Raw genomic sequence first — 12,900 nt, 5'->3', positions numbered from 1 at the left:
ATGGAATATGTTGTGTAACACATGTGCCATGGCTTAAAAGAATGAATTGATATGACTCCTATTCAGTATTATGACTAATACATAGCAAACAATGATATTAATAAGCCGCTAATAATACATGAATAAGAATGGATGTAGACAACACTGTCCTTAACACACCAAATCAAATAGTGATACACAACAGTCACAAGTAATCACACCTAAGCACCTTATATACTTGATAACTTAGATCAAATAGAGCTTCCTATCATAAGTTTTTCTCTTTTTTGCTGCTTCATCCAGAGGTAGAAAGCAACGAAGCTCGGCTATGATTATCTCTGATATCACAAAATGGATGTTGATTCCATTCCATGGCATCGCTAATTGGATCCTCTATAACACTTGACACATTCTTGTGTATTATAAGAACATTTGCCATTCTTTGCTTGCAAATGAACATAGTCTCTGAGTCCATGATTTGGTTCTCTTTGTTTTGGCACTCAGAATTACTTCTCAGGTACCTCTCATCGTTCATGCTTTCTTGGCCTGAAACAGGACGATTGCAGAAACTCCCGAATCCTTTTATTCCAACTGTCACTTTTCGCGCTCTCTGCCTCTCCTCTTTCAGGAAACTCCTGTCTTCTAATAGCTCTATCACCCTCTCTGACATGTTTCTAACACTTGATCCCCAATTAAACCTGTTTTAATGTGGAAAAAAGTTTCAACTTCAATCATAGATGACGGAATCATCAAAGATTTAATCTTTACAAACTCTGTCTCTTTAACTCACTAAAGGCATGGGAAACAAAGAGATGAAAGCATAAAAATTAACCAACCCTTTTTCATCAACATATTGAAAACTTTCCATCTGTCTGATAACATCTTCATCACTTTGAAACTCCTCTGCTATACTTTCTGGTCCATGAGTTAACAGGTATTCCAATAACATCACAGCCTTATAAGATGGTCGCCAATTTCTTCTATCAAATTTCGACAACCTGTTAAGAACACATCAAAAACTAAAAAATCCCAAATCAAGGAGAGTACAGATAAAATCAACTAGTAATGCAGAAAAACCTCTTATGTAGAATATCAACTATCCTCCAATAATCATCAACTTCAAAAGCTGCACGCGATATTAGCCTCATGGTTTGCATGTTTGGTGCAATCAAATCTCCAGTTGTAGCTTCTTCAGCCAGCCTTTAAATTAAAATTTGTCATCAATAAACATATATCATTCATAACAAGTAAAAGCTACAGAATTTATGTGTCTGGTAATTCCTGTTTTTTGAGTAGTGGAAAAAGAGGAAGGGAAGTTACAGTTGAGTATGAGTAACATCTGTAAGCGCGAGTCGAGCGGTCTTGATTTTCTCTTTGAGGAAGAAGGAAGCCTGTCTTTTGAATTCATGTAACAGAGGAGAATCCATTGGGATAATTAATCGACTGAAATGTAGTTAGAACAAATTCTTGAATTTGACTGTTTTTTATCAAGTCCACATGAGATGGAAATGCAACTACTCCATTAACTTAACAAACTAACAACTACTCTATAAAGTGGATTTGCATATGTAATCTCATATTGACACTACTGAAAACATTAGGAAGGATTCAACATTTGACAATTACATATTATAAACCGTAACATCACAGTGGAATTTTTTTTTCAGGCCGTCTTATCTTCGGTGTATGTTTGCATATATCAAAATTAAACAGCTGGATGCATTGGGCCCCAGGGCGGAGCTAGTATATTTGATTTGACACAATTCAATAACTTAGGTCTAAATCTTGTATGCGTGTTAAAAGTTCAATTCCAAACTCTATGAGACCAAACCATAAACATAGAATATTAGAATTCATAAAATTCGAATCTTGAGTCCACTATAGACGAGTATTAGCACACCTTTCAAAAGTCAAAACAAAAGTGTTTGGAATTGTAGCACTTAAATAGAGTACTTAATAGGTCTAATACCACCAGCTTGAAATGCAAGTCGTGAAAATATATAGGCAATGCTTAGTTACCCAAAAGAGTAGTTAAAGAATATTAGAATTCATAGTTTTTTTATTTTAATAAAGGTAAATGAATAAAAAAACGGTTTACCAAAATGACCAACCATCTCATTACATTAATTAAGGAATTAATTGAAATAAGTATCTTATAAAACTAGATATCATGTTTTCTACAAATACAATTCACGTATCCAAAATGAACACTTTTAATAAGTTAACCAAGAAGAATGATCTTCTCAGTTGAGCATATCAATAAAAAAAACTGTAATAATATTGAATTTTGGATAAACAAAATCGTAAGGGCTTATATAAAAGCCCCAACAGTAAGCTATTATGAATCGACATATCGATCTCGTACTTGATGATAAATAAGCCACTGATCATGAGAGGAGCTCAGCAAAAATTAGAATCAGTAATAACAAAATGGTCTTTAGCCGTTCTCTGCTCTGTCATAAGCATTGGACTTGTGTTTTGGTGCAAACGAATAGCCAGAAGGAACCTTCCCGAGTACCAGCTCGGAGATCCTTACCTGTCGAGGGAATATATATAGCACATTACAATGAGAGAAGAATAAATGTTTCAAGTGCTTAACAATACTGTGTGTAAAAACAATAAATTTCGTACCCAGTCAGCAGCAGAATCAGAGGCCATTAGTGTCTCTAGTTCATCCCTGCCGTAGTATGAGGGTGATCGCCAATTTATTTTCTGTGGGATAATATCTAACAGGCCAACTGGAATGTACCGACATGTGTAGCTAAGCCACTCCAACAAAAAGTGTCTGGTTGTGTCTACTCCTGCGCTCATTTGGTGCAAACATTAGGTATAGATAATGATAATTTGTCTTCCAGAATTTCTCATATAGAAGTATATATCGCAAACAATGCAAACTGCAACCAGAATAAAAATGTACAGAGGAAAAACCCCATCTATTCAAGACAAACAATGGAAGGTTCTCCCAGCATACATGTAGCTCTTGCAATTACGTCTTCACAGATATTCAAGAAAAGAATGAATAACCATAGGATGTACAGGATGCATACATAAATTACTGGCTAGTGTAAAATGGATAACAAATTTAAAAAGAAGCATCACAGCCTCATATTTTTAAATGTCCAATCTAATAGGACGCTTCCCTAATATATCGGACAAGTGAACCTAATAGAAGAATGTTATAACTTAAGAAGGTAGATAAAAAGCAGTATCAATTCCTATCCTGGCTATAAAGGGCCAGATATTAAGCACAGTTCAGCAAGTCTGCACATGCCTGGAACATATTAAGCGTAAGTATAGCAATTCCACATGTTATCTTATCTCAACTTCTTATATATATGATGTAAAAGAACTGACATGTGATGATGTAAAGGCGACAACACTCGGGAAGCATGGATGCAAATATAAACATGATAGCTCTTTTTTTTTTTTTTGGACAAAGATAACAAACATGATAGCTCATCTTTGTGTCATGCCTCCAATAGATTGCAACAATAAACGTCGTGTCGATTGACGAGACAAACTTCTTACTGTATGATAACATTACTCACATAACTATATACCTTTCGAATCAGAACCCCAGTGTTGAAGGCCAAACCGTGCATAATCCTTCAAAATATCTAGCCGCTCGCCAGATGTAATGTCCCAGTGCCTCTGTTCCTTGATTTCGGTAAATATCCAAGGCTGCAAAATTATGATGTGCTGTTTAGTACAGATAAACTCTAAAGAGGCACATATCGAATGAACATGCAACAGCAACAAATTTTACACAATGGAAATAGAAGAGCAGAAAACATCATACCACTAACCTTTACTAATGCACCTCGAGCAATCATACATGTAGAAAGTTCAGGACACTCAATTTTGTGGTTGTTCCAGTCTACGTAAGAAAATACATCACCATTTCCAAGGACCTGTAATGACTTGGGTGCCTTCCGTGCGCATTGATACACGTAATCCCAGTCAGCAGGTTTACTGTAGCGCTGTTGACGTGATCGGCCATGTATGGTTACTGCAGTTGCACCCCAACTACCCATATCTGCAATTAGAGAATCAATGCGATTTTTCCCCTCAAAATAAGCAGTTCGTACCTGAAGCAGGAAAACGGTAGACTGTCAAGCAACTCCATAAATTCCTTAAGAAACCAAGGGCATATGTGAACCAGATTGTGAACAATATAAACCCAGAAAACCAATAAATTACTCAACAGCTACCATTATGGTGGGGACGGGGAATGTCATATCATAACGCCAATTCATTTTTTTTGAAACTGATCATAACGCCAATTAATTGCCTATACCCAGGTATGTTGACCTCCAAGAGTTACAAAATAAAAGGGAAAGCAGTCCACCGTACCTTGATAGTTACTGGTGTACTAACTGTTGAAGAAGCAGCTTCTACTACACTCTTCATCCGCATTGGTTTTGTAAGAAGAGCTGATCCAGCACCCTTGTTAACCACAACATCAATTGGGCATCCCATGTTAATATCAATGAAATCCACAGAGCATTCTTGTTCTATAAGCTCAACTGTCTTTGTAATAGTGTCTGGAAATGCTCCACAAATCTGAACACCAAACAAATTTTCGGATGAATGCCGTCTCAGCAGTGCCCACTCAGCTGCTTGGCCCTGCATTAGCCATAATACGTAAATTAATAGATGGTTAAGTTACCTCAGGACCCATCCCACCCATGCTCGCATGTCATAAATCATCAAATGAACTCCCGGCAAGTCTCAAATAGGGAGAAGGGTTCTGGGACTTAAAACAACCAAGCAAAAGAAAAGGTCATTTGAGATGGAAAATGGTGGACAAGAGGCAAGGACATGATTATCATAGAAGCCAAAGCTACCTATCCATAACTGAACAAGTTGTGTACCCACCATACAAAACCATTGCAGATGTTTCTCTAAACTTGAGGATAAGGTAGGGAACACATGAAGATTTATTTCTTGTGGAAACCAAAAGTATCACACATATCCAATTTAGTTGCATTTGAACGAACTCATGAGTCAAAGGGTTAACAAGAAAATAAATGCAATTTTTATAATAGCAATCCTCGGCTAACTTCCTAACCAATAAATTACCACAGAGAGTTTTTCACTGAGCCTAACTCTCGTTCACTCTATCTTGAGGCATTCAAGAATAATTTTAATGCTAACTTGTGTTTATCCCATCAATAATTAGCAGCGACTGACCTGCAAGAGATTTGTGCACATTGCCATCTCTCCACATGTTACATCAGCTCCTAGCACCTTGCAAACTCTACGAAAAGGCAGATTCCCAACTGTAGTCAAAGGAGCAAGATAGAGCTTGTCTCGAAAATCAATAAGTTTTTTTTCACGGGGGTGCAATTTAAGGCTTTTATCAGAATCTGTCATCGTATCAGCAGTTGGCTCTGATTTATTCACACCAAAGTTGTCATCAGGAACTCCCCCTTGAACACTTAAACCTGTCAGAATAGATAATATCAGGTTCATAAGCTTTTATCTCTCCATAAGAAACAGCCTGAACGCTCATAAAGGAATAAAAGCATCTAACAACCACTGCTAACTTGGGAGGGACAAATTTCACTGACAGATGACTTTGCCTTCTTTAAAGGTCTAGCATCATCAGCCAAATTATTTCCATCTACATCATCTTCTGGTGAAATGGAAGGACTGACACTGTCATTAGCAACTACATTGCTGTCTGTTTTGGTGTCCGTGGCTGGCTCTTTTGGCGTGACTTGGCCATTTTCCACATTATCGGCCAATGTTTTATCTTTAGGATTGCCCTATAATAATAAGTTATAATGATTAATGAACAAGAGAAACAATACACAGAAGAAAAAAGCATACAGGTATGACACTGCTTCCAAATGCTCAAACATCTTGTTCATCAGGCTAAAAAATCTGTCTAATGACTCTTTCCCCCAAATTTTATATTGAAGAATGGAAGAAGAAAATGGCGAGCTGCACAAACCTTAAGTCCAAGAAGTTTGAGAGTGGCTTCAGCCTTGGGAAACTTCATTTTGTTTTTCCACAGAAGCTTCTGAGTGTCCTTACTGAAAAAATTTAGTTCAGAACTCTTCCCAGGCAAATTCTCAGATGGAGCTGAAACATTGTCTCTATGAGTCCCTGCAAACCTACAAGCCAATCCATAAGGACATGGCCCTTCATAATCCAGAAAAGGGCAGCTACCCTCTATATCAGCTGGTTTCTGCACTCGAAACAACAGCAAAGATTGTGATTTTATGGCATTCCGAAAAGCATAACACGATCAGAACGATAACAAAGATGTTATTTCTTAGTTTACCACAGCTTTAAAAGCTTCTACATCGTGACTAAACCGACATTTATCACCATATGAACACGCACTAACTTTTCTTGATTTGGCCACCACAGGACAGAGATGCAATGGAGATTTTTGTTCCTGCAATCATTTCAAACATTTCATTTGCAGAAACAAAATAAACTCAAGTTCGAATCAGCTATGTGCTAGTCGGGTGGGCTACAAATGTCATCTATCTCTTACTGTATTTAGACTACCTCATTCCATACTAGTAAGTAACTTCTCATTACAATTCAATTCGCCAAACAAAATTAAACTTTTTTATATATACAATGAAAATCACCTCGCGACGTTCACGCTTAATTTGGCGTTTGGATTTTTTGTCCTTAAGAAGAGGAGCTCTTTTGGCCTCAGCTGCATCATCATTTTCGACTCCGACAGTGGTGTTGTTGTTGTTATTAGTAGAAGGTCTGGAAGGTGGAGGGCGAAGATACTCTCTCTTCACGGGAGCCTTGGATTTAGCAACCAACTCTTCTGGGGTTAAAAATTCTTCACTCACTCCTCCGTCGGCGGCGTTCGATGAAGTGGGTTGCAGTGGAGTTTCCGGCTGCGCCACCGCTGTTGCGGTTGCCACCGGCAACTCGTCCACTAGGGTTTCGGTTTCCATGAAGTGTTTTAAGTGTCGAGTTCTAAGATTACGTTTGCGTTTTTAAAGTCCCGGTAAACTGTACCTTTTAAACGGATAAAATAAAAATAGTCTCTCCAATTATTTGAAATAGATTATATATATTTTTTATTTATGTTTGAGATTAAAATTATCGTTATAACCTATATTTGGTCTATAAATATCTTGAAACGCTATATAATGTGCTGACAAAACTATTTAATATGGCAAAAATCTCTTCCTCTCAATTATATTGTAATTACTTGTTCATTTTGATAAAAAAAAATAAGAATAATTTTTTCATTAATTTTGATTGAGTTATTGTTCAGACTTTAAAGTTCCAATTCTGAAGAGCTTTGTAGTTCTTTTGAGATAGTAGTTGTATGTTGAATGGTCGAGTTCATTATTTGAGTTTTGATATTATCGAATTTAAGGTTAAAAATTTAATTCTAAAAGTTGAAAGATGTTGAAATTATCCTTTTTGTGTTGAAACTCGAAAATAGCTACTCATTTGAAAACTTATTGATGAGAAATTTCTAACTTTTTTGAAGTACAAATTTTGTAGAGATTTAATTGAATGTTAATAAAAATTGCTTCCAAGTAAAGCTAGAAAATTGATATTTAAAAAGTAATTTCTTAGTTTGAAGATTGATGTATAAGATTTGAGTTGAAATCCCAAAAAAAAAATAAAAAATATATATATATATATATATATATATGAAAGAGTTCTAAAAAGCTTGAAAATCTAAAAATCTATGAATTCCAAACCTAAACAATAAATTCGATGCTTTAACATGCAATTACACTTTCAAACACACACTTTGAAATTCAAGTTCCAAAGTTCGAACAACTCAAACAAGAATAATGGAAGAATTGTATATTGTTTTCTTTTTGTGATAGAGATGAACGAGGAAGAACAACATGATTGAGAGGAAGATATTTTTGTCATGTTGGACTATTTGGGTGGACTGTCATGTTAGCTCTAATTGTACAAATAATGTTTTAAAGGTATTTGTGGTTCATAACATTGACGGCGAGGATAGTGTAGATCCAAAACATAATTAAATGATATATATGAGCTATTTTGAATAGTTTGAAGATAACTTTAACCCTTTACCATTTTACAAATGAATATTTTCTGGAAAACAATATGACACTTTTAATATCGGAGCCAAAAGGGCAAAAAAAATTGAGGTTCAAATCAAAAGGGCAACATTTGGATAGATATTATTAAATCGTTGGTTGGAAGATACACATGTCAGCATGCGCCTTCCAACCAACGATTTAACGACATACATCTTTATCATCAATTTTATTGCCTTTGCTCAATTATTTACCTTTTTCACTTCGGACTCTGTTATTCACCTTCTCTTACGTTCAAAATTAACAAACATATAACATTATGAATTATTATTTTTAATTTTTATACTTGTAAATATATTGTACTAACTTTTATAATTCATTTGTTACGGAATTTCAAAGTCTAGTATTAACTATAAAAAATTTCATGATTTACCTATGAACTATTGAAGAAACGTTAAGTTTTAGTATGTTTAGATTCATATTTAAATGTTTTAATATAAAGTTTCACAATACGAGGGATCATTTGATACGAGAATACAAAAAGTCATATAATGAATAATTTATAATAATTTTGAGATAAAATGTAGAAATATTTTATAACTGATCTCATAAGATAAAGAGATGTCAAGAGGAAAAATGATAAAAACGAAAAAAATTAATAATAAATGAATAAAAACGTTAAAAAAATTAATGTCAGAAGTGGGATTTGAACCCACGCCCTCTCACGAAGACCAGAACTTGAGTCTGGCGCCTTAGACCACTCGGCCATCCTGACTTTGCTGTCCATATTTCTATAACATATTAATATATTTAAAATAGACATATCATACAACTATTTAACCAGTTTTCATCACGCCAGAAATGGAGTTTCAGAAATAGATTATATACTTCGTCTTGCTGGTGTAAATATGCGAGGCCGATGAGTCTTAAACTTTGTCTTTACACATTTCGAATTTTAAACTACCGACCATGTGACCACTTTTCAAACTTCAAAAGTTGGTTATTTGTGAAAAATCACTATGAAGTTACGAAGTTTGAGAAGACACATTTTTGTAGGAAATATTCATTCCGTTCATATATTCGAACGTGGTTAAAAGAACATATGCGCCAACAAACAAAACAAAACAGGATAGGATGTTATTCTCTACATAGTATTCTTTTCTCATATCGAATAGCTTGCATGAATTTGATGGGTATGGGACGAATCTAGGAATAAAATTTAACATATTACTTCAGAAAATGCACTACTACTTGTGTATTCCATACGAAGGTAAGTCGACATACTACTCTAAAAGCATTTGTATATAATATAGAGAAGGTGAGGATGGAGACCACAGTAATTGTAAAATGTCACCAGAGAAATAAAAAGGACAGAAGAAATTAGTAGCCAATGTAGTTGTAACTCAAACGAACATGAAATAGGCAAATTTGAATTAAACTTCCATAATAACAAAACGAGTCAAGTTCATATGACCTTGAATTCAATATCCTTGTTGAACAAAAAAAAAGAACCAACTGTATACATCACAAGACTCTGTGACTAAGTAAATCCAATGAACATGCATGTCCTATAGATAATAAATACCAAGACTCGGTGTGTTTTGTTGTGAATGCAGAACTAAATGAATGAATGCATTGAATGATATGAAAACACTTGCAACATCTATTGACAAACTAACATAAATATTATGAAGATGAGATATTTCCCAAAAGCTACTACTTTGATTCATGCTTTGAAGTCGTCGAGCTGTTAAGTTGTTGTCGTGCTTGAGCATGTTGTTGTGGCTGAGATGATTGTTGCTGCTGCTGCTGCTGTTGCAACTGATGCATGTTTAGCTGATTCGATTGTTGCTGCTGCGATTGGAACATCTGAGGATTTAGAGATAGCTGCTGAAACTTGGAAGCGTCTGCACTAAGCTCTGCGGTTGCTATCTTCAAGCGTTGAACTTCAGCAGTTAATGCTTCATTTAGAGCTGTCATGGCAAACACTATTAGGTTTCATATTTTTCTTCTATAATACCAAAGAATCTCACAAGCATAAAAATACACAAAACATCTGGCCTGTTCTCTATTAGCATTGAGGGAAACATCAAACAACATAGAAGCTTAACATCGTCAACCCCCACCCCCAAATAAACAGAAACAAAAAAGATGGAAAATTGAAGCATAGACTCATGGTACGGGTTAGTGAATCGATTTCTAGCAACAAAAAAGAAATGATAATTAGCAACGTAGAGAGTCACAGATGAAACATGAGCTGACAAATACATGAAGTCATAGATCACAGAAGCACGGTTTATACCATCACGAAGTTGAGCTTGCTGTTCCATGGCTTGCAAACGAAACTTCAGTTCACTATTTTGGCTTGTCAGCCCAGTCGCATCTCTCTGAATGCAAGTACAAGATATTGTTAAGCAGTGATAATACAATGCTTAGAAGCATTAAACAGGACAATATTGAAAAGTTTATCACCTGCAAGAGGGTCAGTTGAGCAGATAATGTGGTTGCTTCAGTCTGCAATGTCTGAACCTTGTGTTCTAATTCTGCAATGTATCTCATCTTTCTTTCTTTAGAACGAGCAGCAGATTGACGGTTGGCTAAAATCCTACAACAACAAACAACAAAATAGGGAATGTCAGCTGCAAAGCATAGAGAAAGGATATTGAAAAGGCAAATAGATGCATCACTTCAAAGGGAAATTGACCTTTTGGCTCGTTTTGGATCTGCTAAAGCTATCTCTGCAAGTTTTTCATTTGCCATAATTTTCTTCAATTCAGCACCACTAAATTCACCATTTCCAAATTCCAAACTGAAACTGTTTGAATTTCCATCAAGTGAATTGGTTGGTGAGAGTTGGCCTGGGCGTGGTCCAGGAGATGGAGGCAACTTTGGTGAATCATCGATGAAGTTTAACTTCCCCATAAAACTATCCATCGAAACACTCCTGTAGTGTCTAGTGGTTGGAGCGATATCTCCCACAGCACTCCTTTTGACCCCTTCTCTCTTCTGCATACTGCCGCTGCTACTGTCATTGACACTGCTTGTAGCTTCATTATCACTGCTGTCACCACCATTCGTCTTTGTACCACTCGCTCTACTATCTAAATCTTCACGGTTCTCAATACCCAGCTTCTCATCAGTTCCCGAAGAGTTAAATGCATCAATGTTGTCCAAATTCATATATGCAGAAAACAGGTCGTCCACAACTTCTCCTTCAGATTTCCTCTCACCCATCCCTTCAACATTGTTATTATCATTTCCTCTTTCCCACATAGATTCACGTTTAACCAACTGAACTGGTTTACCACCCAAATTATCCCTTGAAGGAACTGACCTTTCAAGAGCACCAGGACTCCTTAGCGGAACAAGTGGTGGTGATGACTGCATTATACCAGAAAAGCCGAATGGTATATCACTATTAGACCTCCTATGAGCCTTACGAGGAGGAAGACTCTCCCCTGCCCTCGATGAATTACACCTAGAGAAAGGCGTAGGCGGCAATAAAGAATGTGAATTGCCATCCTGATCACCCATTGAGACATCAGCAGATATCGGGTCAGACATAGACGTGGACGGGGATTCCCTATACGGTGAAGGGCTCAAGGGTGGCAAGGAATCCAGTGAGAAAAACGCTGGTTGTGATAAAGATCGCGAGTGTGATGGCCCTGCACTAGTAAAGTTCTGCATACCCATTTGCTGATTCCCTGGCCTGGTTACAGGGATCTGAGAATATGGTGAAATAGGGGGCATTTGCGGGTGAGAAGGCGGTATACCTACTCTTTTACTATTTTCAACACCAAAATTGGGAGAAAATTGCCTCATTTGACCCCTAAATTGAGAAGTTGTCAACTGGGGTATGTCCAATTGGTTCATCGAAATAGGTTGAAGCTGTTTAGGAAGTGAAGACGATGATGTCCCAAATGATGATTGAAGTCTCTGGACCATATCACTATGACCTTCGTCATTGTCACCAGCCATTTATTTTTCCCCAAATTTCAACTCTACCAGTCAACCAAAAAAAAACCCTTTCAACTTTACCAAAATCCAACCTTTACAGTACTTCTGTTACACCTGAATTTTCAAAGCTCATCAATTTCATAAACCCCCCAAAACAAAAAACAATGCAAACCCCCCAAAAAAGTATCAATCTTTAACATAAAAATTAACAAATCATTAGAAACAAAGAACAGGGTATTCATCTAATCATCAAGAAACCAAAATGGGTAACAAAAAAATCGACTCTTTGACAATACCTGAGTGTAAATCCACCATTTTCAACAGAAGACGCTCCTCTATTCCTCTTTGTGTGTACTTTTTCCCCCTTGTAATACTGTTTTTTCTATGATATTTTTCTTGTTTCTCTCTCTATCTCACTGTTATCAACGAAGATGACTACTTACAACAACTATAATTACACGGATTTCATGACAAGACTACTATACTTTCTACTACTACTTGAAAGACGCGTGAATTTAATATGAATTTCAATTTCATTTGCATTTGCATTTCAATTTGAATTTCATTCCGACTGCATTTATCCAATCTTTTTTTTTTTCTCCCTCTATCACCGCAGATTATGTAGCAATGAATCTCTCTCTTTCTTTTTCTACTTATTGTATTTTTCTTTTTTCGTCTTAAAATAAAATATTTTTTTCCTTTTTTGGTGTATAGTCCCATGTAATACAATTTTCAGAGTTATTCATATATATTTATAATATAAGAATTAGTTATAGATATAAATTCACTAACTTAAATAATTTTATTATAATATAAATAATTTATCTTTTATCGCGCTATCGAATGAATTAAAAAGAACGGGTGGGATAGTCTCTTTTGAAAAGCGTGTGGAATACTCTTCTTTGATTAAAGATTTAGTCGCCATCGTCATTGAAAGTTTGGACTTAAG

At 35.9% G+C, this 12,900-nt stretch overlaps 3 protein-coding genes and 1 non-coding gene across 4 annotated transcripts; all 4 read right to left on the bottom strand.

Moving 5' to 3' along the window:
- Nucleotides 1-29: 29 nt before the first annotated feature.
- LOC101265874 (uncharacterized) lies at nucleotides 30-1,627 on the bottom strand. The gene is made up of 4 exons (XM_004230909.5): nucleotides 1,300-1,627; nucleotides 1,057-1,179; nucleotides 816-977; nucleotides 30-677 (listed from the first exon to the last, which is right to left on the bottom strand). Exons 1-4 carry the CDS (start codon nucleotides 1,404-1,406, stop codon nucleotides 275-277), a joined length of 795 nt encoding a protein of 264 aa, XP_004230957.1. The 5' UTR covers nucleotides 1,407-1,627; the 3' UTR covers nucleotides 30-274.
- Nucleotides 1,628-2,072: 445 nt separating this feature from the next.
- LOC101268622 (tRNA-dihydrouridine(47) synthase [NAD(P)(+)]-like) lies at nucleotides 2,073-6,983 on the bottom strand. Its single transcript, XM_004230828.5, has 10 exons — nucleotides 6,591-6,983; nucleotides 6,272-6,388; nucleotides 5,939-6,175; nucleotides 5,519-5,750; nucleotides 5,173-5,426; nucleotides 4,333-4,605; nucleotides 3,786-4,067; nucleotides 3,540-3,660; nucleotides 2,611-2,780; nucleotides 2,073-2,515 (listed from the first exon to the last, which is right to left on the bottom strand). Exons 1-10 carry the CDS (start codon nucleotides 6,912-6,914, stop codon nucleotides 2,417-2,419), a joined length of 2,109 nt encoding a protein of 702 aa, XP_004230876.1. The 5' UTR covers nucleotides 6,915-6,983; the 3' UTR covers nucleotides 2,073-2,416.
- Nucleotides 6,984-8,685: 1,702 nt separating this feature from the next.
- Nucleotides 8,686-8,769, bottom strand: TRNAL-CAA (transfer RNA leucine (anticodon CAA)). Its single transcript has one exon. It is a non-coding gene; the product is annotated as a tRNA-Leu (tRNA).
- Nucleotides 8,770-9,404: 635 nt separating this feature from the next.
- Nucleotides 9,405-12,695, bottom strand: LOC101250636 (bZIP transcription factor 29). The gene is made up of 5 exons (XM_004230853.5): nucleotides 12,248-12,695; nucleotides 10,699-12,065; nucleotides 10,467-10,599; nucleotides 10,297-10,381; nucleotides 9,405-9,967 (listed from the first exon to the last, which is right to left on the bottom strand). The coding sequence occupies exons 2-5, from the start codon at nucleotides 11,970-11,972 to the stop codon at nucleotides 9,711-9,713; spliced, it is 1,749 nt and encodes a 582-aa protein (XP_004230901.1). The 5' UTR covers nucleotides 11,973-12,065; nucleotides 12,248-12,695; the 3' UTR covers nucleotides 9,405-9,710.
- Between the last annotated feature and the right edge of the window lie 205 nt (nucleotides 12,696-12,900).

The sequence above is a fragment of the Solanum lycopersicum genome, chromosome 1 (genome assembly GCF_036512215.1).
Source record: "Solanum lycopersicum chromosome 1, SLM_r2.1".
Taxonomy (NCBI): Eukaryota; Viridiplantae; Streptophyta; class Magnoliopsida; order Solanales; family Solanaceae; genus Solanum; species Solanum lycopersicum.
Note: the sequence above shows the minus strand (reverse complement) of the source record. Positions and strands in the feature narration are given on the sequence as shown.